Source organism: Palaemon carinicauda, chromosome 25, assembly GCF_036898095.1.
Source record: "Palaemon carinicauda isolate YSFRI2023 chromosome 25, ASM3689809v2, whole genome shotgun sequence".
NCBI classification, from domain to species: domain Eukaryota; kingdom Metazoa; phylum Arthropoda; class Malacostraca; order Decapoda; family Palaemonidae; genus Palaemon; species Palaemon carinicauda.
Window position 1 is genome coordinate 105,260,501 of NC_090749.1, and position 21,509 is coordinate 105,282,009.

The 21,509-nt window shown below is 42.5% G+C and overlaps 1 protein-coding gene across 1 annotated transcript in view; it reads right to left on the minus strand.

The window, feature by feature from the left end:
- The window catches only part of LOC137618803 (inactive pancreatic lipase-related protein 1-like), a 66,942-nt gene that overhangs the window by 15,613 nt on the left and 29,820 nt on the right, over positions 1-21,509 (minus strand). Inside the window, exons 3-8 of the mRNA XM_068349009.1 lie at positions 19,031-19,133; positions 8,443-8,591; positions 4,521-4,769; positions 3,449-3,573; positions 2,535-2,631; positions 893-1,067 (exon numbers count right to left, since the gene is read on the minus strand). Of these exons, the coding sequence (XP_068205110.1) occupies positions 893-1,067; positions 2,535-2,631; positions 3,449-3,573; positions 4,521-4,769; positions 8,443-8,591; positions 19,031-19,133 (898 nt within the window). The remainder of the gene's footprint in view (positions 1-892; positions 1,068-2,534; positions 2,632-3,448; positions 3,574-4,520; positions 4,770-8,442; positions 8,592-19,030; positions 19,134-21,509) is intronic.

Genomic DNA, 21,509 nt, shown 5'->3' on the forward strand with positions numbered 1-21,509 from the left:
AAATCTATCCAAGTCGTCAACAAATAATCCAAAAATCAATAAAAGAATGCAAGGATGTATTGAAGATAACCTCTGCAAAGCGAAAGCTAATAACTAGAAATGTGTACTTCACCAAAATCTGTGAAAACCAATCCAGTAAGCAACAGCGAATTTAGTAGGTCTTGCCGGTGGCACGACAGAGAGAAAATTGGTTCTTTGTTTACATGGAGTACTAAGTACCTGCTCGACAGATGGCGCTGTTGATGTACACCCCCTCCTGCATAGCGACCGCTGGCGTATTTTGACTGTAAGTTTTTCTGTCGGGCAGCAGAGCTGCAGCTTATATAATCACCGGCTAAGTTTAATATTGAAAATTGGTAATTAACGCTTGTGAACAATAAGTTTTGATTACCAATAAAAGGAGGTCGCAGCAGCACGTCTTTCTGTTCTGCCCACCTTTATTAAGTGACTGTTACCCGAATGAATCCCAAACATTTTAAAGTGTTCCCCGCTGGAGCTGAAACGACCCACGATCCAAACATACAACAAACGAGCGATAATCCCAAACATTTCAATCCTTTTACCGCCAACGCTATTTGGAGCTTTCCAACTCTTAACCCGCAAGCGTTTTCTTTTTCAAGCACGTTTTGCAATATATTCTATTTAAATTGCGCTAACAGCCTTAATTCTCGGCATAGAGAGGTGAGGTTGGTCTCATTCTTTAGGAAAATGCCTGAAGTTTCTCAAAAAGTTATCAGAAATATGCAAAAAACTGTAAACAGCAGTTTCTTTCCAAGGATGTACTGGTAAGTTCATGGCGGTAAAGGGATGAGTTTTGTGAAACGTACCAGTACGTCCATTGGGTTAAACAGTCCACAATTCAAACATACGACAGCCGAGTGATAAAACTTACTCCTCGTTAGCGTAGAAGCCCATATACTGAGCACCGTCGCTGCAGGGGCAGTTCCCAGCGGCGTAGTCCCCCCAGTCGGAGCAGTTGCGAGAGAGGAAGAGCGTGTCCTCGATGCCGTAATCTATGCTCTCCAGGAAGTACTTGTAGGCCATCATGTGATCACATCCGAGATCTCCTGCAATTACAAAAGTTCGGACATGTCTCTTTTTATAGTTCCTGTATGAAATATGTTTTAATGTTTTTACCGTTCTTAAAATATTCTATTTCAATTGTTCATTACTTCTCTTGTAGTTTATTTATTTCCTGGTTTTCCTTTCCTCACTGGGCTATTTTTCTCTGTTGGAGCCCTTATAGGGCATATAGCATCCTGCTTTTCCAACTAAAGTTGTAGCTTAGCAAGTGATAATAATGATAATAATGATAATAATAACAATAATAATAAAGCTATTTTCCCTTAGGTGTGAAATTCAATTTTTCATATATATTTGAAAAAAATATCTAAAGTATTTGGGGACGTACATTACATCCATCAGTCATCGAAGAGTTAAATATGATTTATATTGGCTTATAAACATTAATATTTTTTACAAAATTCATAGATGCTGTAATCAGTCTCTTTGAAATTCCTCTATAAAAGAATATTACTCTAAAAACAATTTCCCTGTATTTGAAAATAAAGACAATTTTACAGTTTAAATAAGAACCGTTTAATCCGTAAATTATTGTGACTACGAAAATTAACCCATGGTGTAATAAGATATTTCCTAATTCTGATCATCAACTTATAAACTTGATCGGTTCCAAGTTGTTTTATTATTATTATTACTAGCCAAGCTACAACCCTAGTTGGAAAAGCAAGATGCTATAAGCCCAAGGGCTCCAATAGGGAAAAATAACCCAGTGAGGAAATAAGGAAATAAACAAATGAGAATAAATTAACAATATATCATTCTAAAAACAGTAACAGCGTCAAAACAGATATGTCCAATATAAACTATTAACAACGTCAAAAACAGATATGTCATATATATACTATAAAAAGACTCATGTCAGCCTGGTCAACATAAAAACATTTGCTCCAATTAAATAGAGTTTTGCTAAATTTTAGGCTTTTACTTTTTCAGCTGCAGAAGTCAACTAATTCTCCCGTTTCATATTACAAATTTTGTCTTACTTATCATTATTATTATTATTATGATTATTATTATCATCATTATCATTATTACTTGCTAAGCTACAACCCTACTTGGAAAAACAGGATGCTATAAACCCAAGGGCTCTAACAGGGAAAAATAGCTCGGTTAGAAAAGGAAAATAAATAAACTAAGATAGAAGTAATGAACAATTAAAACATTTTAAGAACAATAACAAAAATCTTTCATGCATATAATATAAAAACTTTAAAGAAACAAAAAGATGAAGAGAAATAAGATTAGAGTAGTGTGTCCGAGTGTACCTTCAAGCAAGAGAGAAGTCTACTCCAAAACATTAAATTATATAATATTTCATCATGAACTTTTGATACAATATCTGAGAGTCATGATTTCAGTCGAATCTGTGTCTGTAAATCGAAGATTTCTAAGTTGAAGACCTTTTAAACTATACTACACGTAAGGGGTAAAGCAGTCGGACAGTAACTTACCTTCCAACTTGTGAGGACTGCGGCAGGCCGGCTGGTACTCGCCGCCGTTCGGCCAGAAGTCCGAGTGGCCCAGGTTCTCGTTGATGCCGTAACAACTCTGAAAGAATGGGAGGAGATCACAGTGATTGGAAGCAGCCATTTCTTTGGCCGGCTTCAGCCGGTAAACTCAGCAGATGCATATAGTTGTAACCTATTCTATTGTGAAAATCAATTTAAAAAATACTATATAACTGCAAGAAAACATTTTTAAAATTATGAATTTAAAAATAAATATTTTGAAAATATGAATAACTGCAAAAATCAATTTTTTTTAAATTATGATTAACTACAAAATAACAATTTCAAAAAATATGAATAACTGTAAAAAACAATCAAAATAAATATGAATAACTATTTCACATCATCAAAACTGATTCACATCTCCTATTTCAAGTTACAGCATTTAATATGTTCAGCCAGTTCTCTGCACTATTCTATTCTATCCTGACTACTTTCAGCGTACTACGAGCATTATGCCTATCCAGAAAGATGTCCTCTTCTCCAGGACTTTCAGTGCCTTCACAAGCTATAGCTCATGCCTCGATGGCTAATTTTGGATGTAAACCAAAATTTTTAACATATCAGGAGGTGTAAAAATGGCTGAGGAAGGACTATCTGTGCCTGAGGAATAAGTTCATTGGCCTTTTTAATGGCAGAAATCAATTGCCTTTAGTGCTTCATCAACTGACTGTACCCGTTCCAAGTGCCTTCCGAGATACCTAAGAAACTACAGCCAACAAAAAAATAAAAAAAAACGCTCAAAATAAGAAAATCTTAAAACTTACTGTACAAGAAATACTACATTAACGGTCCCACTCAAACAATTCAGCAACGAAACAGACATCATAACGTTAAAACTTCCGTTGAGGACTTACAAACCAAGGGTTCAATTTAGTATTGCAGCCGTTCGTGTGCATGACGTCGACGTATTCGGCGTCCCCGCGGTCCAGCCTCTCGGAGGGTCCGGTGTTGTGGTAAGTCAAACCTGCTGGATCCAACCCTGAAAAAAATCAAGAACTTGAGAATCACATTCCCGAAGACCCGTAAGATTTCCTTCAACAGGTACATGGTATTTGTAAGTTTCGATTGTACGTGAATATGATACTAAAATCCAGTTCTTTGACAGATACACGGTGCAGTTGTGTACTGTATTTTTAAACTTCTAATGTACATAAATATGATACTAAATAGCAGTTTAAAAAACTCTTTCTACCATCCAGGCTTTCAATACCTTTTTCTTTAATCCACACCAATAAACAAAAGTGCTCAAGACTGACTCCGCAAGTGATGGCTAAGCGAGATTTATACTAAACAATACCCTAACTACATTACATCTAGGGGCTCTGAGGTTGCCTTATAAAAAACCAAAGGTTCCTGGGGTTGTCCGATAGAAACCTAAGGGGTTATAGATTATAAACTCCAGTAATGATACAGCATCATCATCAAAGAGGTTTGTTCATTGCAATGTTCCTCTATCGAATTGTCTCCTACATTACTTGCCTTCCTATATTGTTTATCATCCATGGTTAGTCTTTTATGGCCTTTTTGTTCATAACGTTCTGCATCTCCCTTCTGATTTTCCTCTTGCTAAAGCATAACTATAACTCTACCTTACTAAATCTAGCCACCTGCCTGTCTACGAAAGACTATGCAAGATTGTCCTCCCTCAGCGCAGAATCTGATCTCACAACAACTTGTTCTTTGAAAAGATGATGTTATTAACGTTCTTCCGAACAGGATTGTTCGCTCGTTAGCCTCACATTTGATTAAGTCATTAGCCTCATATTTGGTTAAGTCATTAGCCTCATGTTTCACAAACGTCCAAGACGACAACATGAACTTTCTTGTCTTGAATCTCAAAAAGGATTCTTTAATCAAAACCTCTTAGAATCTCTCAAAACTCTAAACGGACATCCGATATTCAACGTAAACAAACCAAATACCCACCAGTGATCCTTCCGAACCTAGCAGGTATCGCTTTCGCCGCCAGACCGGTGACGTGGGCCCCCAGAGAATGCCCGACGGCATGTATGTCCCCCATATCGAGGCCTTTCTTGGCCATCAGCACATTTAACAACAAGGCTAAGTCCTGCGCCACATACACCACCCTCCCAACGACGACGTAGTACTGCACCACGGACGTTCCGGCGGGCCAGTCCACGGCGATGACATTGCAGTCGACCAGGCTCAGTAATTCTGTGGGGGTAAATCAATGAAATTATCAGGGAATCTTTGTAATCGGTTGGGAGAAACCGATCATAAAATTTTAAAGTTTATGATTAAAAAAACAAATTCTAAAAGGGAAAAAAACACAAGAACACCAGATAACACAAGCTTCACCACCTAACCTATGAGCCATACCCTTATCTACTAACCTATGGGGGGGGGGGGTTTTATGACTCAGTGAACCCCCTTAGATACCGTTATCCTTATCTTACCCTAAGACTAAGTCTCAACCCTGTGTTTGCTTTCCAACCGGCTTCACTCCTGACAAAGTGACACTATCATAATATTTCATAAATTGGAAAAATAACTTCATATCGTATTCAAGACATTGATTAAAAACATCTTGGCCATAAAGAAAATCGATTTGACATATAATAAAGTTTACAACTCTCCCAACGAACTACATACACTCCCGACATCAACGTCATAAACAGTTTTCCATCGTCTTTTCCCTTCGTGGAGTTAGACGTGCAAGTGAGTTCTTGTTCGCTTTTTACCTAAAGTTCCCATCTTATCTGTCCCCATGCCTACCAAAGAATATGCCGATTCTGAAAAAGTCTTCCATCTGCAGGTGATGCTTTTACTAAAAGAATATGCTGACTGCAAAAGTCTTCCTCCTACAGATAAACAGTTATTAGACGAATTCACAAACACTTTAGACTCATGTTATTCTTAGTTCCCTTTGAAGACTTTAAAACCTTTAATTAATCCATAGTTTAGGATTGTTTTAAGTTAAATTACAATATAAACAAATCATGATCTATAAAGGCCAGCCCCGTAAGTTGACATTGCCTACAGTATGCATTGAGATGTGCCCAGAGCACCAACTGTACTGGTACTGGTACCCATTAGTGAATTCCAGGTGTTGAGGTGCCAGTGATGGGAGATGAGAATGAGAGAGAGATTACAATAGAGGAAGTGAGGAGAGCACTAGATGAAACGAGAGTAGGAAAAGCATCTGGTATGGATGGTGTGAGAGCTGAGATGTTGAAGGAGGGGGGTGTGACTGTACTTGAATGGTTGGTGAGATTGTTTAATGTGTGTTTTGTGTTGTCAATGGTACCAGTAGATTGGGTCTGTGCATGTATTGTACCACTATATAAGGGTAAGGGAGATGTGCATGAGTGTTGTAATTCAAGAGGTATTAGTTTGTTGAGTGTAGTTGGAAAAGTGTATGGTAGAGTACTGATTAATAGGATTAAGGATAAAACAGAGAATGCAATCTTGGAAGTACAGGGTGGTTTTAGAAGAGGTAGGGGTTGTATGAATCAGATTTTTACAGTTAGGCAGATATGCGAGAAATATTTAGCAAAAGGTAAGGAGGTGTATGTTGCGTTTATGGATCTGGAGAAAGCATATGATAGAGTTGATAGGGAAGCAATGTGGAATGTGATGAGGTTATATGGAGTTGGTGGAAGGTTGTTGCAAGCAGTGAAAAGTTTCTACAAAGGTAGTAAAGCATGTGTTAGAATAGGAAATGAAGTGAGCGATTGGTTTCCGGTGAGAGTGGGGCTGAGACAGGGATGTGTGATGTCGCCGTGGTTGTTTAACTTGTATGTTGATGGAGTGGTGAGAGAGGTGAATGCTCGAGTGCTTGGACGAGGATTAAAACTGGTAGGCGAGAATGATCATGAATGGGAGGTAAATCAGTTGTTGTTTGCGGATGATACTGTACTGGTAGCAGACACAGAAGAGAAGCTTGACCGACTAGTGACAGAATTTGGAAGGGTGTGTGAGAGAAGGAAGTTGAGAGTTAATGTGGGTAAGAGTAAGGTTATGAGATGTACGAGAAGGGAAGGTGGTGCAAGGTTGAATGTCATGTTGAATGGAGAGTTACTTGAGGAGGTGGATCAGTTTAAGTACTTGGGGTCTGTTGTTGCAGCAAATGGTGGAGTGGAAGCAGATGTACGTCAGAGAGTGAATGAAGGTTGCAAAGTGTTGGGGGCAGTTAAGGGAGTAGTAACAAAATAGAGGGTTGGGCATGAATGTAAAGAGAGTTCTATATGAGAAAGTGATTGTACCAACTGTGATGTATGGATCGGAGTTGTGGGGAATGAAAGTGATGGAGAGACAGAAATTGAATGTGTTTGAGATGAAGTGTCTGAGGAGTATGGCTGGTGTATCTCGAGTAGATAGGGTTAGGAACGAAGTGGTGAGGGTGAGAACGGGTGTAAGAAATGAGTTAGCGGCTAGAGTGGATATGAATGTGTTGAGGTGGTTTGGCCATGTTGAGAGAATGGAAAATGGCTGTCTGCTAAAGAAGGTGATGAATGCAAGAGTTGATGGGAGAAGTACAAGAGGAAGGCCAAGGTTTGGGTGGATGGATGGTGTGAAGAAAGCTCTGGGTGATAGGAGGATAGATGTGAGAGAGGCAAGAGAGCGTGCTAGAAATAGGAATGAATGGCGAGCGATTGTGACGCAGTTCCGGTAGGCCCTGCTGCTTCCTGCGGTGCCTTAGATGACCGCGGAGGTAGCTTCATCTGTGGTGGAAATGTGGGAGGTTGGGCTGTGGCACCCTAGCAGTACCAGCTGAACTTGGCTGAGTTCCTGGTTAGGCTGGAGGAACGTAGAGAGTAGAAGTCCCCTTTTTTGTTTTGTTTCTTGTTGTTGTCGGCTACCCCCCAAAATTGGGGGAAGTGCCTTTGGTATATGTATGTATGTATATAAGGCTATCTTTGGCTTGGCTCAGTTAAGTCTATAAATGTTATATATCACGACTATATCATCAAGTCAAAATTCCATTAACCCTTTAACCCCCAGGCTATTTGGAAATTTCCAACCCTTAACCCCCAGGGGGTTATTTTTTTCCCAGCACATTTTGCAGTATATTTTTTTTAAATTGCTCTAACAGCCTTAATTTTTGTCATAGAGAGGTCAGGTTGGTCTCATTCTCTTGGAAAATGCCTAAAGTTTCTAAAAAGATTATCAAAAATATGAAAAAATAATTTTTATAGCATTTTTCTGCAAGGACGTACCGGTACGTCTATGGGGGTAAAGGGATGGCTTTTGTGAAACGTACCAGTACGTCCTTTGGGGGTAAAAGGGTTAACAACAACACCGAGATACATTTCTAGGTTGTGAAAGCGTTCGGCCGAAATGGATTCGACTTTGAACGAGACGAAGTTGAAGTATGGCAGCTGCGTGGAAAGAAACACAACAAAATTTATCAAAAATAAAATAGTAACTCATACGATGGTATCTATAATCTTACAAAATAACTATAGACTGTATCCATATCTTTCCATGTTTATATTTGACAGTGTCCACACCAAGGGCCAGCCTCCCTATCCAAGTCACAGTTTTGGGATTGTATAAGCCATTTACAAGACTGAATATATAACTAATATTTCTTTAATATAATGATCCAAACTTGTCTGACACACTTACACCAACCCAGCTGCTCTCCAAAGCAAACATTTCAAACCAAACACTGATTATAATAAAAGACATTCCTAAAAGTGAAAAAAAAAACACCAAAAATTAAATCTAAAACCCGGAACACAAATAAGAACCATCAAGTTCCAGATAAAAAAATGAAGTCAAATGAAAACCAAATTCCAATTTTAAAATAAAGTCAAGTTAAAGACTAAAAGTTCTAAATAACTACGTCAAATGAGAACCCATGCAAACTGCAAACACTCACTGTCTTTTATGGATAGTATCCAATCCTCCGTTCCCCACCCGAGGAAGCCGTGGACGATGATGAAGGTCTTGCGAGGGGCGAAAGTTGTGTTGCCAATGCTCTCCGGATCCGTCGGGTCCAGAATCTCGGAAGCGTTTGCTGATGTGTCCCTGTAGAGATGAAAGAAACCTCATTCATAAAGATCTTAAATTTCATACTATTATTCAAAGTTTAATCATGAATGGCAGAGGCAATGGACAGTGGCAATGCACTACATACTGACCATATATACATTTGATAAGCAGCTCTTCTGGGAGAAGGACTCTCCAAAATCAAACCACTGTTCTCTGGTCTTGGGTAGTGCCATAGCCACTGTACCATGGCTTTCCACTGTCTTGGGTTAGAGTTCTCTTGCTTGAGGGTACACTCAGGCACATTATTCTATCTTATTTCTCTTCCACTTGTTTTCTTAACAGTTTTTATAGTTTATATATGAAAAATTTATTTCAATATTGTTACTATTCTTCAAATATCTAATTACTGATTACTTCTCTTGTATAGTTTCCTTATTTTCTTTCCTCACTGGGCTATTTTCTCTGTTGGAGCCCTTGGGCTTATAGCATCCTGCTTTTCCAACTAGGGTTGTAGCTTAGCAATTAATAACAATAATAATAACTGTTTTCAACACAGATAAGTTATTCTTAAAAGAAATATTAGGATTGCTAAATTATAATTTACAAACTAAAGAAATACTGCAAAACTTTTCAACTGAATTTCAAAACTATAATAAGAACATTAGTTTTTAAATTGACTGAAAATACATTAACAATATATTACATTTTTAAAATAACCTTTAACAATGACAGCAACCTATTCTTCTTCTAAACCATCGAAATACCAATCAATATGTTCATCATTTCAACTAAATGTATCTCATCATTATCTCCTACGCCTATTGATGCAAAGGGCCACATTTAGATTTCGCCAGTTGTCTCTATCTTGAGCTCTTAATTTAATACCTCTCCATTCATCATCATCTACTTCACAATTCATAGTCTTCAGCCATATAAGCCTGGGTCTTCTAACTCTTCTAGTGCCTTGTGGAGCCCAGTTGAAAGTTTGGTGAACTAATCTCTCTTGGGGAATGCAAAGATCATGCCCAAACCATCTCCATCTACCCCTCATCATGATCTCATCCACATATATCACTCAAGTAATCTCTCTTATAGTTTCATTTCTAATCCTGTCCTGCTATTTAATTCCCAATATCCTTCTGAGGGCTTTGTTCTCAAATGTACTAAATCTATTGGAGATTGTTTCATTGTCATACCATGACTCATGTCCATAGAGTTACATTGATCTCACTAAACTGATATATAGCCTGATTATTATAAAGAGTTATGTTTCATACATATGCAAACTAAATCTATATCACCAATTTAAAAAGTAATTTGTATTTTTCCCAGCTATACAAACCGAAATTCTTTTAGATTCTGGCAAAAGACTCAATGAAGAATTATCGAGGTTCTGGCAACCTGCAACCAGTATGCACTGGTGGTCCTGATCTGTCAGCACTACGAGCCTCCATTCTAATTCTGGCCGAGCGGCCTGATGTTTTGCGCAGCTTTTCTGTAATATTATCTTTTTCTCATTGCGAAGAATCTTAGTAAAATGCAGACATGTCTGCGACTGCCGGATTGTCATTGTGGGATTTTTACGAGTAACTTTTTCATCCGACGTGCCAAGGGCACTGCTGCACTTTGGAATGAAAGAAACCACCACCAAGATTCCCTCGTCGGAACGGCGGTAGAAACTACTGCAGAGGCAGGAGGGTCTTCGTGAATAGCTAAGGACTCTTTGGCTGAGACCAAAGTACAGTACACTGGTTCTTGAGAATGGGAGACAATATTTCTTTGGTATTTATGTTGTATTTATGAGGTAAGACAAGAATTAAAACATTTCTCACTGGTAAAATCATTGGAAGGAGGATGAAAGGAAGATGTAGACAAAAACATATGGATGGATTGGTGAGAATGGTAGATATCATGACGTTTGATTTACCTGTCTTGGGGGGAAGTTTTAGTGTTTGTTTGTAGTTATGCATGAAATTTAGTAACAATTAATCAGCTTCACTGATTCAGATACATGATAATTAGTATTTTTCATAACATTTCCACAAAAGGGGAAAGAATTTAAGTGCATGTAGTAACTGTTGTATAAAATTAGTATCAAGGTCAATTTCAAGATTACCAATGGCACTCGAAGGTGATAGGATGTGTAACGGCTCCTTATTTATCCTTCCCCTTAGAGGATTAGACTGGGTAAGGTCTGTTTGGGGTGCAGATATCTATGGTTATCTTAGGATACGTCCCTGATTATACAAGATATCTTCGGATAGTCGTTTCCGGGGGTTAGAACCCCGTGATACCTGACGGTAATTCTCTTGTAATATTAATCGCAGGAATATTATATTGTAGAGGTTGCCAGAAGAACGACAAATTGGTTTTGATTCTGGTCCATAAAGCCCCAAACTCCGACAAGCCAGTGGTCACGGGTATGCCACACATCAACTTCCAAAGCAAATCAAGGGTATCTTGTAACATACATGCAGAAGAAGTCGGCAGTGTACGTTCAGGGGACTCGCTAGATAAACTTCCGCATGCTGGATGAAATATGTTATTTTCATTAGTAAAATAAATTTTTGAATATACTTACCCGATGATCATGTAGCTGTCAACTCCGTTGCCCGACAGAAATCTACGGTCGGGATACGCCAGCGATCGCTATCCAGGTGGGGGTGTACACAACAGCGCCATCTGTGAGTAGGTACTCAAGTACTTCTTGTCAACAAGAACTCAATTTTCTCCTCGGTCCACTGGTTCTCTATGGGGAGGAAGGGCGGGTTCTTTAATTCATGATCATCGGGTAAGTATATTCAAAAATTTATTTTACTAATGAAAATAACATTTTTCAATATTAATCTTACCCGATGATCATGTAGCTGATTCACACCCAGGGTGGTGGGTGGAGACCAGCATACATGTTAACAAAGAAGCTAAGTATCCCGTATTTCATTTTATCAGTTATTCAAAATAACAAACATAAAATAAATAAGTACCTGGTAAGGAAGTCGACTTGAACTATTACTCTGCCTTTTTTAAGTACGTCTTCCTTACTGAGCCTAGCGGTCCTCTTAGGATGCTGAACGACTCCTAGGTGCTGAAGTATAAAGGGCTGCAACCCATACTAAAGGACCTCATCACAACCTCTAACCTAGGCGCTTCTCAAGAAAGAATTTGACCACCCGCCAAATCAACCAGGATGCGGAAGGCTTCTTAGCCGACCGTACAACCAAAAGAACAACAATAAAAAGTATTCAAGAGAAAGGTTAAAAAGGTTATGGGATTATGGGAATGTAGTGGCTGAGCCCTCACCTACTACTGCACTCGCTGCTACGAATGGTCCCAGGGTGTAGCAGTTCTCGTAAAGAGACTGGACATCTTTGAGATAGAATGATGCGAACACTGACTTGCTTCTCCAATAGGTTGCATCCATAACACTCTGCAGAGAACGGTTCTGTTTGAAGGCCACTGAAGTAGCAACAGCTCTCACTTCATGTGTCCTTACCTTCAGCAAAGCAAGGTCTTCTTCTTTCAGATGAGAATGTGCTTCTCTAATCAGAAGCCTGATGTAGTAAGAAACTGCGTTCTTAGACATCGGTAGAGAAGGCTTCTTGATAGCACACCATAAAGCTTCTGATTGTCCTCGTAATGGCTTTGACCTTCTTAAATAGTACCTAAGAGCTCTAACTGGGCAAAGTACTCTCTCTAGTTCGTTCCCCACCAAGTTGGACAGGCTTGGGATCTCGAACGACTTAGGCCAAGGACGGGAAGGAAGCTCGTTTTTAGCAAAAAAACCGAGCTGCAAGGAACATGTAGCCGTTTCAGATGTGAAACCTATGTTCCTGCTGAAGGCGTGGATCTCACTTACTCTTTTAGCTGTTGCTAAGCACACGAGGAAAAGAGTTTTTAATGTGAGGTCCTTAAAAGAGGCTGATTGGAGCGGTTCAAATCTTGATGACATTAGGAACCTTAAAACCACGTCTAGATTCCAGCCTGGAGTGGACAACCGACGTTCCTTTGAGGTCTCAAAAGACCTAAGGAGGTCCTGTAGATCTTTGTTGGTGGAAAGATCCAAGCCTCTGTGGCGGAATACCGCTGCCAACATACTTCTGTAACCCTTGATCGTAGGAGCTGATAGGGATCTTACGTTCCTTAGATGTAACAGGAAGTCAGCAATCTGGGTTACAGTGGTACTGGTTGAGGAAACTGCATTGGCCTTGCACCAGCTTCGGAAGACTTCCCATTTAGACTGATAGACTCTGGGACTGGATGTCCTCCTTGCTCTGGCAATCGCTCTGGCTGCCTCCTTCGAAAAGCCTCTAGCTCTTGAGAGTCTTTCGATAGTCTGAAGGCAGTCAGACGAAGAGCGTGGAGGTTGGGTGTACCTTCTTTACGTGAGGTTGACGCAGAAGGTCCACTCTTAGAGGAAGAGTCCTGGGAACGTCGACTAGCCATTGCAGTACCTCGGTGAACCATTCTCTCGCGGGCCAGAGGGGAGCAACCAACGTCAGCCGTGTCCCTTTGTGAGAGGCGAACTTCTGAAGTACCCTGTTGACAATCTTGAACGGCGGGAACGCATACAGGTCGAGATGGGACCAATCCAGCAGAAAGGCATCCACGTGAACTGCTGCTGGGTCTGGAATCGGAGAACAATACATCGGGAGCCTCTTGGTCATCGAGGTAGCGAATAGATCTATGGTTGGCTGACCCCACAGGGCCCATAGTCTGCTGCAAACATTCTTGTGAAGGGTCCACTCTGTGGGGATGACCTGACCCTTCCGGCTGAGGCGATCTGCCATGACATTCATATCGCCCTGAATGAACCTCGTTACCAGCGTAAGCTTTCGATCTCTTGACCAAATGAGGAGGTCCCTTGCGATCTCGAACAACTTCCTCGAATGAGTCCCTCCCTGCTTGGAGATGTAAGCCAAGGCTGTGGTGTTGTCGGAGTTCACCTCCACCACCTTGTTTAGCTGGAGGGACTTGAAGTTTATCAAGGCCAGATGAACCGCCAACAACTCCTTGCAATTGATGTGAAGTGTCCTTTGCTCCTGATTCCATGTGCCCGAGCATTCCTGTCCGTCCAGTGTCGCACCCCAGCCCGTGTCCGATGCGTCCGAGAAGAGACGGTGGTCGGGGGTCTGAACAGCCAATGGTAGACCTTCCTTGAGAAGAATGCTGTTCTTCCACCACGTTAGAGTAGACCTCATCTCTTCGGAAACAGGAACTGAGACCGTCTCTAGCGTCATGTCCTTTATCCAGTGAGCAGCTAGATGATACTGAAGGGGGCGGAGGTGGAGTCTCCCTAACTCGATGAACAGGGCCAGCGATGAAAGTGTCCCTGTTAGACTCATCCACTGCCTGACTGAGCATCGGTTCCTTCTCAGCATGCTCTGGATGCATTCTAGGGCTTGATTGATCCTTGGGGCCGACGGAAAAGCCCGAAAAGCTCGACTCTGAATCTCCATACCCAGGTAGACAATGGTCTGGGATGGGACGAGCTGGGACTTCTCTATATTGACCAGGAGGCCCAGTTCCTTGGTCAGATCCATAGTCCATCTGAGATTCTCCAGACAGCGACGACTTGTTGGAGCTCTTAAAAGCCAGTCGTCTAAATAGAGGGAGGCTCTGATGTCTGCCAAGTGAAGGAATTTCGCAATATTCCTCATCAGTCTGGTAAACACAAGAGGTGCCGTGCTTAGGCCAAAGCACAGGGCTTGGAACTGGTACACAACCTTTCCAAAGACGAACCTTAGGAAAGGTTGGGAGTCTGGATGGATGGGGACGTGAAAGTACGCGTCTTTCAGGTCTAACGAGACCATCCAGTCCTCCTGCCTGACCGCTGCTAGGACCGACTTCGTCGTCTCCATCGTGAACGTCTGCTTGGTGACAAAAGCATTGAGAGCACTGACGTCCAGCACCGGTCTCCAACCTCCTGTCTTCTTGGCTACCAGGAAGAGACGGTTGTAAAAGCCCGGGGATTGATGATCCCGGACTATGACCACCGCTTCCTTTTGTAGCAAGAGCGACACCTTTTGTTGCAACGCTAGCCTCTTGTCCTTCTCCTTGTAGTTGGGAGAGAGGTTGATGGGAGACGTAGCTAGAGGGGGACTGCGGCAGAACGGAATTCTGTATCCCTCCCTTAGCCACTTCACAGACTGAGCGTCTGCACCTCTGCTCTCCCAGGCTTGCCAGAAGGTCTTGAGTCTGGCTCCTACTGCTGTCTGGAGAGGAAGGCAGTCAGAACTTGCCTTTTGCGGACTTGGAACCCTTCTTGGACTTGCCACGGTGACTGTCTGCACGGGTACCTCCTCTGCTGGAGGCTCTGCCACGAAAGGGCGGGATGAACCTAGATGCAGGAGTGTCAACTGCTGCAGGGCGGAAGGGTCTAGGCACGGAAGGTAAGGTTTTAGCCTTACGTGCAGAAGATGCCATAAGATCATGAGTATCCTTCTGGATAAGCGAGGCAGCCATCCCCTTAATCAGCTCCTCCGGAAACAGACACTTGGAGAGAGGAGCAAACAACAACTCTGACTTCTGGCAAGGAGTGATACCAGCCGATAAGAAGGAGCAAAGATGTTCTCTCTTCTTAAGGACTCCTGACACATACGAAGCCGCAAGTTCACCAGACCCATCCCGAATTGCTTTGTCCATGCTAGACATGATCAGCATGGCCGAGTCCTTATCTGAAGGGGAAGTCTTCCTGCTTAAGGCTCCCAAACACCAATCGAGGAAGTTGAATATCTCGAAGGCACGAAAGACTCCCTTCAACAGATGATCTAAATCGGAAAAGGACCAGCAGATCTTCGAACGTCTCATAGCCAACCTGCGGGGAGAGTCAACCAGACTTGAGAAGTCGCCCTGGGCAGAGGCAGGAACTCCCAAGCCGGGTTCCTCTCCCGTGGCATACCAGACGCTCGACTTAGAAGCAAGCTTGGTAGGCGGAAAGACGAAAGAAGTCTTTCCCAGTTGCTTCTTGGAATGCAACCACTCTCCCATAACCCTCAAAGCTCTCTTAGATGATCTGGCGAGAACAAGCTTGGTGAAGGCAGGTGCAGCAGACTGCATGCCCAGAGCAAACTCGGAGGGAGGAGAACGAGGGGTTGCAGACACAAACTGCTCAGGATACAAGTCCCTGAACAAGGCAAGGACTTTACGAAAGTCTAAGGAGGGAGGCGTAGACTTGGGCCCTTCAAAATCAGAGTGAGGTTCATCCAGATGTGCAGCTTCGTCATCCGATACACCATCATCCGAAAGCTGAGTTGTAAGTGGCAAAGGTAGAGCAGAAAGCTGAACGGCTGAATCCGGCAGTACGGGTGCATGCGTACCTGCGGATCCAACATCATGCCGCTGCTGGTCGGTCTGCGAGCTGGCAACAACAAAAGCAGAGGGCTGGTGTGTGGAAGGGGCTGCGGTGGGTTGAGGAGCATGCGGTATGGTATGCAGAGCATGCTGTAAGGTATGCGGCTCATGCTGCATGGTATGCGGAGCATGCTGTAAGGTATGCAGAGCATGCTGCATGGGCTGAGGAGAATGCCGCATAGTGCTGGAACCCGGCAACTCCTGATGCGGTAGCTCACGCATGTTAGCAGATGGTGCAGCAAGAACATGCGTCTGGCAGGGAGGACTGCGCATCGGTGGTGGAGCTCTCACAGGTTGGGAGCAGGCAGCCGCAGTATCTGCTGAGCGCACAACCTCGGCGGGTTGTAGGTTAACAGGAGCAGTGTTAACCTTTTCAGCATGATACTCCTGCATGAATGCCGCAAGCTGAGACTGCATAGTCTGCAGCATGGACCACTTAGGGTCTACTGTGGTTGGAGCAACAACAGACGGAGCAGTAGCCTGTTGAGGGACCACTCTACCTCTCTTGGGAGGTGTGCAGTCATCAGATGACTGCGGCGAGTCCGAACTGACCCAGTGGCTACAACTGGGCCGTTGGACTCGCTCGGAAGGGACCTTACGTTTGAGCGGTCGTGAGACCTTGGTCCACCGTTTCCTCCTGGAAACTTCTTCCACAGACGAGGAATGTAAGGGCTCATTCGTCTGTATGTGGATGGGACGATCCTTAACAGATACGTCCGCAACCACTGAGGATACATCCGTGCGCCGATCAAGGCCTGCCGAACCCTTTGGTCCTTCGACATTGCTTCTCCCCTGGGCTTGGGAGCTTGCAAGAGGTCCCGGACTGGGAGGACGACTGGCACGCACAGATGTACCCTCATGCGCGACACTGACACTTTGCACATCACTAGCACTAACACTTCCCACTGCACTCTTCACTTTCAGCTCTCTGACATCTGCCAAGAGCTGATTACGGTCATTAGCCAATGACTCCACTTTGTCACCGAGAGCCTGAATGGCACGCAACATATCCGCCATTGCAGGCTGAGCACTCGTAGCAGGTTCGGGAGTCACCACCACAGGGGAAGGAAAAGGTTGAGGGGCATGGGGAGAGGAAAAATCCACAGAGCGAGAAGAACTCCTCCTATTTCTCTCCTTCTCTAACCTACGTGCATATCTAAGGAATTCGTTAAAATCGAATTCCGAAAGCCCAGCACATTCCCCACATCGATCTTCCAATTGACAGGATTTACCCCTACAATTGGAACATACGGTGTGAGGATCTATAGAGGCCTTCGGAAGACGCCTAGCACAAGTCCTAACGCTACACTGCCTGTACTTAGGTACTTGAGACTGGTCAGACATCTTGAATTTAGAAGTAGTCAAGGGGGGATTCCAAAATCTAGCAAAGTTCGTTAACAATTAATCCAAATTAATTCCAAAAGCTTGCTAAGCTAATGATAAAGCTTCCTGAATAGCGAAGGCTAAACTCTAGAGCAAATACATCACCAAATCGTGAACAATAACTCCAGAATCAACAGCGTATCCAAGTAGGTCTTGCCGGCGGCACGACAGAGGAAAAATTGAGTTCTTGTTGACAAGAAGTACTTGAGTACCTACTCACAGATGGCGCTGTTGTGTACACCCCCACCTGGATAGCGATCGCTGGCGTATCCCGACCGTAGATTTCTGTCGGGCAACGGAGTTGACAGCTACATGATCATCGGGTAAGATTAATATTGAAAAATCTCCATGTGTGTATTCTCTCAAAGATAAGAGAGAATAAGCAGAAACAGCACTAAAATTGGCATGGGGTCTTTGGCAAAACAGGAATGAAAAGGATTCGAAATATTTGAGTAACCTAATCGCAAATAATTACCAGAGAGTACTTCTTGCCTATCCATTGCTTCCACTACAAACAGGAACCATCCAGGAAATCTCCTGGCAAAGAAAGTCAAGGGTAGAAACTAACTCAGCAAAACAAGCAAGAGAGTTGACGGTCTATAATTAAGGGTGACTAAGTACCCAAAAGCTCTCTCCTGTCTTCCCAAACTTATTTTTCTTAACTTTATTCCCTTTCAAGGGATGATTTAACCCTTTTACCCCCGGGGTATTTGGAACTTTCCAACCCTTAATCCCCAGGGGTTATTTTTTTTTTTCAAGCACATTTTGCAGTATATATTTTTTTTAAATTGCTCTAACAGCCTTAATTTTCATCATAGAGAGGTCAGGTTGGTCTCATTCTCTTGGAAAATGCCTGAAGTTTCTCAAAAAATTATCAAAAATATGCAAAAATAAATGTAAATAGCAGTTTTTTGCAAGGGCGTACCCATACGTCCATGGGGGTAAAGGGATGAGTTTTGTGAAACGTACCAGTACGTCCTTTGGGGGTAAAAGGGTTAACAACTCTATCACTTACAGCGAAGGTTTGAAACCTCGTTTTCAGCCACCAAGCCTGATCATCCCATGTTTCTTGTTCCGGGAAGGTTGAGAAATCACTGCCCAGTAACCAGTGACCCTTCCGACGACATCGAAGCAATCACTGGTGGAGAAAAGATTACTTTCAATGTTTAAAAAGGCTGATAGGAAAACAGCAACCACATATAGAAACGGGTAGAAGCTGAGGACAGACAAGACTCAAGGTACAAAAGAGGACAAGTAGTCGTACATGAACTACTTAAATCTTCAATGCAAGATCATCAAGTGACGCAGTTCCGGTAGGCCCTGCTGCTGCCTCCGATGCCTTAGATGACCGCAGAGGTAGCAGCAGTAGGGGATTCAGCATTATGAAGCTTCATCTGTGGTGGATAACAGGGAGGGTGGGCTGTGGCAACCCTAGCAGTACCAGCTGAACTCGGTTGAGTCCCTTGTTAGGCTGGAGGAACGTAGAGAGTAGAGGTCCCCTTTTTTGTTTTGTTTCATTTGTTGATGTCGGCTACCCCCCAAAATTGGGGGAAGTGCCTTAGTATATGTATGTATGTAAGATCATCAAAGAATGTCACGCCAAGACGTCTCTGCACGAGGTACGACTACAGAAAAAAAGCTGAGTTTCCCAGAATAAGACCTCAATCACCTACATAAAAGACAATGGTTTGTATTCTATAAAGAACAGATGTTTTCTTCACTCCACCTCGTTGGATGCTTACCTCGTCCACAGGTAAAAATGCCTGACTTCCAGCAGTTTACCATTTTTGTGCGACCGCTCCGTTCTCCTCAGAATTTCCGCGCCGTCTGGTCTCACGATTTCATCTGTAAGTATAACAGTTTCATTGAGTGTTTGGACATTACAAATACTGTATCTTCTCATAATAAAAGAAATAAACAGTAATCCCTAGGCTATTGTGTCGCACGTGTATCACACACGCTCTTTACACAGTAGCGTTATTTCTGTCGTGTGCAAGCGAGCCATTAGGAGCTGCAATCGACTCTCAGTCACCTCCTAACGGCTCACTTGCACACGACAGAAATCCCGTTACAGGGTACGAGCGTGGGTGATACACGTGTGGTATACTACAACGATTGTTATATTCCAAGCACTCCATCCTTGGTTTAGCTGAAAGTCCACGATGTAGATACAGACATATACGGTAAATTTTTTATTACAATATCATAATTTTTATTTTTTTTTTCATTATTTCTAAAAATATCTAAACATACATAAGCCCAAAGGTGACCATTTTCAAGAAAGGATAATCAAAATAGGAAAATTATTAACCCTTTTACCCCCAGGCTATTTGGAACTTTCCAACCCTTAACCCCCAGGCATTTTTTTTCCAAGCACATTTTGCTATATATATTCTTTAAATTGCTCTAACAGCCTTAATTTTTGTCATAGAGAGGTCAGGTTGGTCTCATTCTCTTGGAAAATGCCTGAAGTTTCTCAAAAAAATATAAAAAATATGCAATAAAATGTAAATGGCAGTTTTTGGCAAGGACGTACCGGTACATCCACGGGGGTAAAGGGATGAGTTTTGTGAAACGTACCAGTACGTCCTTTGGGGGTAAAAGGGTTAAGCTTATCTGCCCTTAGCAACTATCGACACAAAGAGTAGGCGATATAAATTTACTGAAAGGATCTTCAAACTCAAACATGATTACATTACTGTACTAAATAGCTCACCGCAAATATAAAGAAAAGAAACTTGAAACTAAATCAAAAGCTTAGTTAAATCTATACACAAGTGCAACTGCCCTCCTGTTATTTTCATGTTACATCTACAACTAGAGGGGCATTCGGCAGAGCACTGAGCTCTGCCGCGTCAGCTTTATTTCTCGACCTTTTGCTTGACTTTGACCTTGACACGTATTAACATTAAGATATCGTACTCCCAGACCTTTGGTACTACTATGGTTACAATGTTCAAAATTTCCCATTACAGAAGGTCCTCAAATTACTAATCTTCGACTTCCAAACATTCGGAGATACGAACACAAATCCAACTGAGAATAACAAAGATAAGATAAAGAAATACTGTACTGTAATGAAACAATATCATATCATTTAATACAGTAAACAAAACTGCCCCCAACACTTTGCAACCTTCATTCGCTCTCTGACGTACATCTGCTTCCACTCCACCATTTGCTGCAACAACAGACCCCAAGTACTGAAACTGATCCACCTCCTCAAGTAGCTCTCCATTCAACATGACATTCAACCTTGCACCACCTTCCTTTCTCGTACATCTCATAACCTTACTCTTACCCACATTAACTCTCAACTTCCTTCTTTCACACAACCTTCAAAATTCTGTCACTAGTCGGTCAAGGTTCTCTTCTGTGTCTGCAACCAGTACAGTATCATCCGCAAACAACAACTTATTTACCTCCCATTCATGGTCATTCTCGTCTACATTTGTAATAACCTGATATTTATTTCATACGAAACCCGACTATCTATTGACTTTTTTGTCGCTGGAAATCATAGGCATGGGATTCAGGTTAGGCCTGCCCCAGGCTAAATTTGGACTTACAAACAGCTTCTAGGAACCAATTACATACATACATACATATACCAAGGCACTGCCCCCAATTTTGGGGGGTAGCCGACACCAACAATGAAACAAAACAAAAAGGGGACCTCTACTCTCTACGTTCCTTCAGCCTAACCAGGGACTCAACTGAGTTCAGCTGGTACTGCTAGGGTGCCACAGCCCAACCTCCCACATTATCCACCACAGATGAAGCTTCATAATGCTGAATCCCCTACTGCTGCTACCTCCGCGGTCATCTAAGGCACCGGAGGAAGCAGCAGGGCCTACTGGAACTGCGTCACAATCGCTCGCCATTCATTCCTATTTCTAGCACGCTCTCTTGCCTCTCTCACATCTATCCTCCTATCACCCAGAGCTTTCTTCACACCATCCATCCACCCAAACCTTGGCCTTCCTCTTGTACTTCTCCCATCAACTCTTGCATTCATCACCTTCTTTAGCAGACAACCATTTTCCATTCTCTCAACATGGCCAAACCACCTCAACACATTCATATTCACTCTAGCTGCTAACTCATTTCTTACACCCGTTCTCACCCTCACCACTTCGTTCCTAACCCTATCTACTCGAGATACACCAGCCATACTCCTCAGACACTTCATCTCAAACACATTCAATTTCTGTCTCTCCA